Source organism: Miscanthus floridulus, chromosome 8 (genome assembly GCF_019320115.1).
Source record: "Miscanthus floridulus cultivar M001 chromosome 8, ASM1932011v1, whole genome shotgun sequence".
NCBI classification, from domain to species: domain Eukaryota; kingdom Viridiplantae; phylum Streptophyta; class Magnoliopsida; order Poales; family Poaceae; genus Miscanthus; species Miscanthus floridulus.
This window is the reverse complement of record NC_089587.1, coordinates 41765817-41776320: the sequence shown is the minus strand read 5'-3', so window position 1 is coordinate 41776320 and position 10504 is coordinate 41765817. Positions and strand designations below refer to the sequence as shown.

General features: G+C 44.3%; 1 protein-coding gene across 1 annotated transcript; it reads right to left on the bottom strand.

The window, feature by feature from the left end:
* Positions 1–5356: 5356 nt before the first annotated feature.
* Positions 5357–9617, bottom strand: LOC136471754 (F-box protein SKIP1-like). The gene is made up of 2 exons (XM_066469507.1): positions 9212–9617; positions 5357–6181 (listed from the first exon to the last, which is right to left on the bottom strand). Exons 1-2 carry the CDS (start codon positions 9586–9588, stop codon positions 5608–5610), a joined length of 951 nt encoding a protein of 316 aa, XP_066325604.1. The 5' UTR covers positions 9589–9617; the 3' UTR covers positions 5357–5607.
* Positions 9618–10504: the final 887 nt, after the last annotated feature.

The following is a 10504-nucleotide window of genomic DNA, read 5'->3' as shown; positions in this document are numbered from 1 at the left end:
TAAATCATCATGTGATTTTGAGCTAAAAATGACATAGAAATCATAATCAAATCCACCATATCAAGTTACTTTCTATACTTATTTTTGTAAACTATTGTAAATTTCTCATTTCTAAAGTAATATATTAAAAATAAATAAAAATATTTATTTATCTAACTAAACCATGAAATGTACTACATATACTAGCAATACTAAACTATCAAGTGATTTTGATGAACTAATTTAACTTTTGTTTATCCAAACATATATGCAAATCATCATGTGATTTTGAGCTAAAAATGACATAAAATCATAATAAAGTCCAACATATAAAGTTACACATGCATCTACATCGCAAAATGAGATAAGCTACTGATAAAACATAAGAGGATTAAGTTTGTTACCTCCAAAATCGAAGAGCAACACCAATGGAGGGGGAGAGAGCAAGAACAACAGCAAGCTGAAGAACAGAGACAGTGAGTTTGAATGGAATGGCTCGGGCTCAGGGAGGAAGAAATGAGCTGGTCTATAGGCTGGGATAATTAGTCCCGGTTAGAGGGCCAAACCGGGACTAAAGATTAATCTTTATTCCTGGGGCATCACCCAAACCGGGACTAAAAGCTTTAGTCCCTGCTAGTATTACCAACCGGGACTTATGGGGGATATACCCCTGGGTACCACAAGATGGTACATGGGCCGCACCATCCGAGGTGGCCCGGCCCGTAAGATCAAGGCGTACACATTAAGATTACAAGTTGTACTAGATATTGTAATAGTACCAAATTGGATACTTTACTTGTAACCTTGTCTCTTCGGAGTATATAAGGAGAGACAAGGGTCCCCTAGAGGACATGTTAATCTGTATACATCTCAATACAATACACTAATGACACAGGATGTAGGGTATTACGTCGACTAGACGGTCCGAACCTGTCTAAATCGCTGTCTCTGCGCCTTGTGTCACCATCTGGTTCCTGATTACATGCACTGTCTACCGACAATCTACCACCACGGGCACCCCCCTCGGTGGACTGCTGACCATATTTCGTCGACAGTGGCGCGCCAGGTAGGGGTCCCCTTTAGGGGGTGTGCGCGCTGATCCATGACGAACCAGATGGGATCTGAAGATCAACCATGGCGGCAGCAATTTTTCGTCTCGCGACAGCTACCCAAGTCGACTCTCAAGCGGCACGAGACGATCAGGCGGCCGACGATTCCTATCGTACAGCAGCACAGCCTCACGTGTTGTAACGGCGGGGGCATTAGATCCAACTCCCTGGACCTTGGTCAAGACCAGAACCGACAAAGCCACAAGCAAACAAGGACTACGTGATCAACATGGCTACGTACGCAAGCTAATTAGGCCTGCATGTATGTGTGTGAGCCGCATACACGCGTGCAGCGGCATGCAAGCTAATTAAGTCTTGAGGCTTGTATATATGTGTACATGCACGGATGCATCTAACATGCATGCAACGCGTATGCTGTCTCCCCATGCGATGGACTTCGTCAGGCTACGTCTCGGCTACGCATGTCCGTAGGGCTCTAGCCCTCGGTCCGACTACGACTACAACTCCGCGGACCACGTCGACCACGTCCCGAGCGGCTGCGTCGAGCTTCGACTACCAGACCACGTTCAGAGTGGCTCCACTGAGTTCCGACCACCAGACCACGTCGACCACATCCAGAGCAGCTCCGCCGAGCTCCGACCACCAGACCACGTCCAGAGCGGCTCCGCCGAGCTCCGACCACCGGACCACCAAACCACGTCCCGAGCGGCTCCACCGAGCTCTGACCACCAGACCACGTCGCAATGATGATCACCACGAAGAAACGGCGCTATGACAACCGCGACCACCGTCACAACAGGCCGAAAAGCTCGAGGACCGGGCAACTTCATCGCCATCGACCAGATTTCTATCCAAAGATAAGTACACTTCTAATATTTATATTTAATATAATTTTCATTACGACGTTTCTCCACAACGTCCTTGTCATGATTATTCTTTAAATAACGTTTGTCCATGTATACCATCTTAAATATAACATACATCTATACTTAATGCAAATCCTCGACCAGTCATGTTGACGCTCGATGCCTACAGAGACGGCCCTGTCTCCGGCTCCTTCCTACACGTGCACGAGCGTTTGCCCTCTGCGTTATGGGTGGTCGGCAGCGGCTCCTTAGCGACGCTTCGTTCTTCCTACACGTGCACGGGCTCCGCGCCCTGCGCTATAGTTCACGAGCTAGCTAGGGCTGGAGACTCAGCAACATACTAACTGGTCGGGCGGTTTATATTAAGTATAAACACAAACTGCACATTAACACTGATGTTTACAAAAGCACCAACTGCTTTATCACATCATGCTTATTTGTAAATGACTGCTGAGCGTTGTTTCTTCACCGCTGATTTTTCTTCGTAATTTATTATTTCGTACATCATGTACTACCATTCTACATATTTATATTGCAGGAATTTCGAGCTATGCTCGGGGACTTCGTCGCTCGCTTCTTGACCTACGCTCGGGGACTGCCTCGATCACTCTCCGATCACGGCTCGGGGACTTCGTCGCTCGCTCCTCGACCTATGCTCGGGGACTGCCTTGATCACTCTCCGACCACAGCTCGGGGACTTCGTCGCTCGCTTCTCGACCTACGCTCGGGGACTGCCTCGATCACTCTCCGACCACAGCTCAGGGACTTCGTCGCCCGCTTCTCGCCCCATGCTCGGGGACTGCCTCGATCACTCTCCGACCACAGCTCGGGGACTTCGTCGCTCGCTCCTCGACCTATGCTCGGGGACTTCCTCGACCACTCTCCGACCACAGTTCGGGGACTTTGCGTCTCAACTACATGCGACTGGCGACTCGCATATAGTTGGGATATTCTTTCTCGTTTAGACCTTGCTACAAGGCTCGTACCTCGCCTTCTAGCAAGCTCGGGGACTACATCGGTACGATGCACCTGCCGGTGTATCTCGTATCGCCTATACGACGATTGGATTCTCAATTTAACTGGGAATTCTTTTTAGACCCTACGTCACCTACTATCAGGCTCGGGGACTAAGTGGGCACACTTCACCTTGCGGTGAATGTGCTTGTTTTTCGACCACTACGCCTCTGATGATCAAAGATGCTACGCTTCAAGACGCACTTACATTTCTTTTCAGAAATACAAGTGGGCACACTTCCCGGGACGGAAATCTTTTTCTTTCTTCTTAAGAGCACCATACATTCTTCGGACAACCTACTTCTCCGGCGACAACGGTGGTCGGAGATGTCAAGAACTCAAGCCTCACTGTTCGGAGAAGGTTAAAATGGCGTGTCACATCAGAATACATGGCGCTCGGGGACTAGCTGTGGGGGATATACCCCCGGGTACCATAAGATGGTACATGGGCCGCACCATCCGAGGTGGCCCGGCCCGTAAGATCAAGGCGTACACATCAAGATTACAAGTTGTACTAGATATTGTAATAGTACCAAATTGGATACTTTACTTGTAACCTTGTCTCTTCGGAGTATATAAGGAGAGACAAGGGTATACATCTCAATACAATACACCAAAGGCACAGGATGTAGGGTATTACGTCGACCAGACGGCCCGAACCTGTCTAAATCGCTATCTCTGCGCCTTGTGTCACCATCTGGTTCCTGATTACACACACCGTCTACCGACAATCTACCACCACGGGCACCCCCCTCGGTGGACTGCCAACCATATTTCGTCGACAGGACTAAAGGTTTACCTTTAGTCCCGGCTGGTCTGGTACTAAAGATCCCTGCCCCGTGGACGGCCGTTGGACAGGAACCTTTAGTCCTGGGGGTAAAAAATGCCGAGGCTAATGTCAAATTGGGACATTGTTCTAAAGTCTGTTCTCTAGTAGTGGCATGTGGTGGGTGCTCCATGGACCATGGCCTTTGCTTGCAAGATCTCAACCAAAAGCCAGCCATATGCATTGATCGATGTAGAAGCTGAGATATTAATATATTCCCTTTTCTAAAAAAAAAGAGGATAAAGCCAGCCAACTGGATTTCATCTTTTCAGTCACTGACTAGTACAAACGGAAGGATGGGATACATTGTCTACTCTTTCCATTCTGTTATATATGTAGTTTTCAATGAATTGTAATGCAGATGAAGAACAAGAAAAAGGATGGCCACATGCATATATGCATATGGTTTCCAGCATAACATGTAAGAAAATTAGTTGAATATTCGAGTGGTGCACGGCAAGTCGACAAGACTAGCTCATGGCTATGGATTAGCTGTTCGAGAACGATTTAACTGACAAATTTTATAAAGTCTCATTCTTAACCTTGAAAAGGATAATGTGATATCAATGAGCGAAAGGGAAGGTAAAGCTGGTCTTTTCAGGGAAGATTTCAGTCTTCCCGACCAAGGAAGGCATTGAATTTCCATTTCAAGGGGCATCCGCAATGGCTGACAACCCATCAGCCTATTCGTTTGGCTGTGGCTTATCATAAACGATCGTAAATTTTTAGCTAGAATAATATTTTTCTCTCACACAAACCAGCCAGCAGTACTTCTTTACGAACCAGCCAACCGAACATGCTACATATGGTTGTGTTCGGCTGGGAAAGAAGCCGGCTTGTTCGGCTTATTTTTCCAGCCGGAGCAGTATTTTTCTCTCACAACATTCCAGCATGAACAGTGTTTTCCAGCATAAACAGTAATATAATCCATACCAGCCGAACACTTCCATAAGTTAGCTCTAAGCATTCTTTCATATTTTAATAGACGGGAGAGAAAAGCTAGTTCTTGATTAAGAGCTAGGCTCATACACATATCCAAGAACATGTGAGAATGTTATGTGGGACTATTCATGTTATGAGCTATATGCTAAAAGTTATCACTATTAAAGAAGTTGGCTTACAACTAGCTTATACCATAGCGAGTGCCCTCAGTTCAGCAGGAATACTTTTTGGGATTAGATTAGAATTGGAGCCCCTCTCTGTAGCGTCATCTGCTAGACTGCTACAAAAGATGCAAATAGTCATATATCAAAAAAATGAAGAAGATGCAAATAGTCAGACAGATCCCAACTGGCCGAAAGGTGATGCGAAACAACGCATCGGATTGTGGTGCAGATGACATGAACATGGCTGGTATTCTGGTAACGGCATCGAGCGGTCACAGTCGGGTGCAGCATAGGGCCAGGAAGATGACACCCAAGCACGAAAGATGCCTTACAATCAGGATCGACTAAGCAAACCATGCTACGTGGAGCACAGGTTATGGCATTATTCCAGGATGATCCAAAGCACAATAGTATAGGGATAAGACAAATGGACCATTCACCAAGAACTAAGATGCTATGAACTGATCGTTGGCGAGTTTTCGTCCAGAAAATTCCTCGTTCAAAATGTCGTTTTGATTTCTGGGACGACAAAATATCCACTAAAACATCTCTTGCAAGCCTATATAGGCAATAAGGTATATTGACCAACGTACTACTCTTCAAATAACTGGAGCACAACCATATCTGTACAAAATGTTATCCAGAGAAACAATTCAAACCACACATTATTGCTATTATCTGCGCCCACATACACACAATCTAAATCATATAGGTCAAAGGACCTGAGGCATAGCCTGAGACTATAATCATATCTGAAATACATTTGTCTGGAACCTCTCGTCGTATAACTGCCAGTGGCCGTACCTCCCCATGTGGAAGGAGGAACGAGGTATGTAGAAGTTGGGCTTCACTAGCGTCACCAGATTCTTCAGATTAGCAGCAGCCTGGTCTATTCCCCGGCTTGTAAGATTTGCACAGCCAAACAGGTCCAGAACCTCCAGGTCTTTGCATCCTTCAGGGATAGAGCTGAGGCCGACAGCGGTCAACTCTGAGAACCTCAGTTCAGGATGTTTCAGCTTTGGCATGAACTTGGATATTGTAATGGCTTCCCTGTCACCATCTTCGGGGCATTCTCTTAAGTAGCCCTCAGGAACTATTCCGACATGCTCTGATGGATCGATCCAGTGGAATATGTTGCGCTTGAGGACCCTGAGGTTCTGGCAGCTCTGGCCAATCACCTCTAGTGACTTGTATGAAACCTCATAGCAGTTGCTGATGTCCAATTCTGTAAGCATGGGGCAGCATGCTCCGACAGTGAGCATCGATCGATCAGTTACTGCCGGGCTAGTTTTGATGGAAAGGATACTAAGTCTTGGAGACCTGCACATGATTAAGTCACTTAAGAGCTCAGAGTAATACTTTCAATTTCGTAGTTGGCGATGTTAAACGCTTGTGGGTTGGTTACGTGGTGCCAGTTGGATGAACCCTGCATGTTCATTCCAATGTGCCTTCTGCTAGGCTTTTATGTTTCGTTTGCAACAAACTCTTGTAATTTCGTTGCTGTCAAGTAATGGAATTTGGCTATGCCGTTGTGGAAAAAGAGAGTAATACTTTCAATTGAAGTGAAGAAAAAATGGTAAAAAGAGTACCTAACTCATCACAATGAAAAAAAAATCAAGCAAAAGAAATAGAACCAGAATGACTCACTCATGGAGCAAGCAAAAGCCAAACAAAAAGGGGCACTAGGAACTACTCTAGGTATACGGACCTGTTACTGAGGTTACATTCCCAACAAGAACAGTCAACAAGCTAGAACAGATGTACAACTAAGAGGGGTCAATCTAAAATAGCTAGCTACGCAGGATTTGACCCATGTTACTTTAAATCAATTGAGATAACTCTGTGTTTCTCATATGACATAAAAAAGAAAACAATTATTGGTTTCACCACAAAAAAAGAAAACTAGAAAGGAGGTACCAGTATTTAAACAGATACCATTGTATTTACACAAAAATCTTATAATAATAACATATGTTAAATTTGCTTTGTTGTGAATATAATAAAGCAATACCAATTTAGATACTTTTGTGCATATTGATGTCTTTCTTTTCCCAGAACATATTATAAAACTACTGAAACTTTCATTCACAATCACACGATTCATATAACAAGCCCCCCCAGGATAGTCTAAACCTTGTAACAAATGGAATATGCGTATATTACAGCAGAAAAAGATGCATTGTATCTCAGGCCTGTACACTTGTGTGGTAGTCCAGGTTAATATCTACTTTTCAAGTTTCTGGACATACTACTTGAACCACCTATTGAAGTGACCTGAGCAATGTTCTTAAAGCGTTAAGGCGAGGTGTGGTGACCCACCACCCTCTTATCACCTAGGTTCTTAAGGCGATGCGGGAAGGTGAATAAATCAGAGAAGAAAAAGAAAATATGCCCCTCCAGGTCATAACAATAGGAACAAATGAGCTCATTAGCCTACTAAAGCCCAACCCAAGCCAGCATCCCACAAAGACCTCCCCTCCGTCTCCCACAAAACACTTACCCTCTCTGCCTCTCTCCCAGATGATCCCCCACGCCAAGTGACGAATCACCCCTTCCAGCCATTCAAATGGAGCCCCCCCCCCCCCCCCCCCCCCCCCCCCCAAGGAAATGGTCACCACCACATTTGAGGAAGGGTGGATCTGTACCGGGAGTAAAGATAGTTGTCTATCCTGCTAGTATGCCTCATGTTCCTTCTTCTCCATGGCTGGCCCCTCTTCCCTCTAGACGTGGGCCATGCCTTGCCCCCAGCGAGCATCTTGTGATCTAGGTGATGCCTTAAGAACACTGGACCTGAACTGTAATTTGGTCCACAGGAAACAAAGCAAATTCTTCAATACTGCATTTCAATTCTTTCAGTCAAAAAACAACATGTGCACACTGCTACAATTTGATTGTGTTAACTTGATACAAGTCTCTTTTTTTTTCAAAACTACACAGGAGAACTATGTGTCATTTCATTAAGAGAGAAATTCAAAGGAAAGAGGCGAAGTGTCTTTTCCAGAACACACACACACACACACAAAGCACCAAATCCTTTGTTGCCTTGTATACAAGTCTTGAATTTGTTGTATAAAGGAAGCCCCGGAAAAGAGACTTGCAAGCCACAATCTATGAAAATCTTCAATAATAGAGACTCTATTGGATTGCCTTGCATGAATCCAACTTTAATGAACTCAACTTTAATAGATCAAACTGTGATTCAATCTATCAGATCCTTCAAGAAGGGAGACTATTGGGTTTGACTTGTATGAATCCGACTCTACCAGATCAAAGTGTCATGACTCAACCATGGAAAACAAGAAAAGATTAAAACAAAAGAGCAATATCCTAGCAAGCTTAAATCAAGAACATATGTGACTATTGTGTCGTGATAAGGCTCGTAATTGTCGAATACAATCCCGAAATTGTTTCCCAGAAGACAATCCTAAAAGCTGTACATTCTGAATGGCTAGTTCAGAAGATCTTTTTCCTAGAAACATGTTTCAATCAGCTTGTATAAAATTGAATATATGTGCTGGTTTCGAGTTTATACCTGAAAATGCATTACTTGGAAGAAATTATGCTTATTTTTTCTTGTTTAAGTTCCTTCGCTTTTTTAAAAAGAGCCAAGACAAAACCCAACATTTTAGTTCCTTGAAATGATAGCAACTCAACACCCAACATGGTTTGGATGCTCAGATTTTGGAGAAGATGGTCCCCTTTCTCCATAGGAAGAATATTACTAGAATCTTCAGTGCACATCTATCTCAAATCTGTCATATGTTCAGAATAACATACAAACATTTGTAGCACCATCCTTTTAGAGCAATAAAACACAACCATAGGCTCAGCATCCTTGAAGTATTCCATTTCAAAGATATCCCTCTTTGCTTTAGTTCAGTTCACTTCAAACTACCATATAAACTTCTGTCAATTCATTAGTCCTAGCAAGCCATTGCCTAAAAAGACATGAAATGAGAGTATGCAGCAGACCATTACCATCACATGAATGAGGAATTCACTACTTTGTATGAAAAGACAAAATTTCGAGACCACAAGCAGACAAGGAAGAATCCACAGATTCAAAGCACAAAGATACACACATAAAATTGCATCCGCAATTAAAATAACTTAACCAGAAATTTTGCTTAGCGACGCACATCCAGTTGCATATGCATCATTCCAGATAATCTGATTCTTTTAAAAAGTCATGTGGATCTTCAATTGCAGTAGAACTACCAATATACATGCTGAAAGAAAAGCACCAATGTTGCTAAAACATTTCCTTGTGTGAGGGCGTGAGGCCGGGGGGGCACGCCACACCCTCCAGGCATGAGGCATCAATTCTAACAAATCAAAGATCCAACGCACCTCTCGGCGGCGAAGGCGAGCGCGTCGTCAGAGCAGTGGCGGACATGGATTTCACACAGCTCCCCCGCGGCGAGAGTGGCGGCGGAGCGTAGCATGGCGTCGACGCGGCGCTGGAAGGCGGGCGTCCACCACGCTGCCGCCTCGGCTCCGGGTGTGGACTCAGCAAACCCGAGCTCGAGGTCTAGCACCGCAAAGAGCCCCGGGCGTGAGCGCGCGGCGTCCCGCCAGGAGCGGCAGCACGCCATGGCGCCGCGCCACAGGTCCTCCAGCGCCAGCCGCGAGAACGCTTCGTCAAGGCACACCGGCGTCATGTCGGACCAGTCCCTCGCCTCCTCCGACGCCGGCGACGCCGTCTCCGCCTCGTCGCCGGTCGCCATGTTAGAGCATCTCTGCTATCTCAACTCGGTATCCATATAATTTTGGCAAAACAATAAAAAATAGTCTCTAATAGTTTAGTAAAACAACTTAACAAATCTTTCCTCCGCGCGCGCAAATATACCCGCGCAGAGCTCTTCGTTCGCTTAGCGGGGCTCTTCGTTCGTTTAGCGGGCCTCTTCATTTTGTTAACGAGTTTTTTTATTTTACCAAGTAAAAAATGACACTTTTGAAGATGGATTGTTTTTTTACTTGACATATAATTTTAGGAGTTGGCAAATCATAAGATTTGCCAGATAAAATTTGACAAACTCTTAGAGATGCTCTTAGCTAAGGTTCTCTCGATCTTTTTTTTGGTCTCCCTTGTTTTTGGGGGATTTTTAACTTTTGCTATCCTTAGAGATCTCACTCCTCCATTTTCCATCTTTATACGCGCTTACATATTTGTCATCGCAAACAGCTACGTTTTTGTTATTTTTACTGAGGTCTGAAAGCTCTAGTTTGGTTTTGGTTAATTGATGAAACCCTAAGTGCTAACCTAGTTTATCAAGATGATTATGAGATAGGTAGCACTACTCCAAGTGATGAAGCAATGGCGAAGATCATGACAATGGTGATGGTATGGTGATAGTCAAATGCTTAAACTTAGAAAAGAAGAAAGAGAAAAACAAAAGGCTCAAGGCAAAGGTATAAAATGTAGAAGCCATTTTATTTTAGTGATCAAGACACTTAGTGAGTGTGATCACATTTAGGATAGATAGTCGTACTATTAAGAGGAGTGAAACTCGTATCGAAATGCGATTATCAAAGTGTCACTAGATGCGCTAATTTATTGCATATACATTTAGGATTTAGTGGAGTGCTAACACCCTTGAAAATGTTTCTGAAAATATACTAACACATGTGCATAAGGTGATA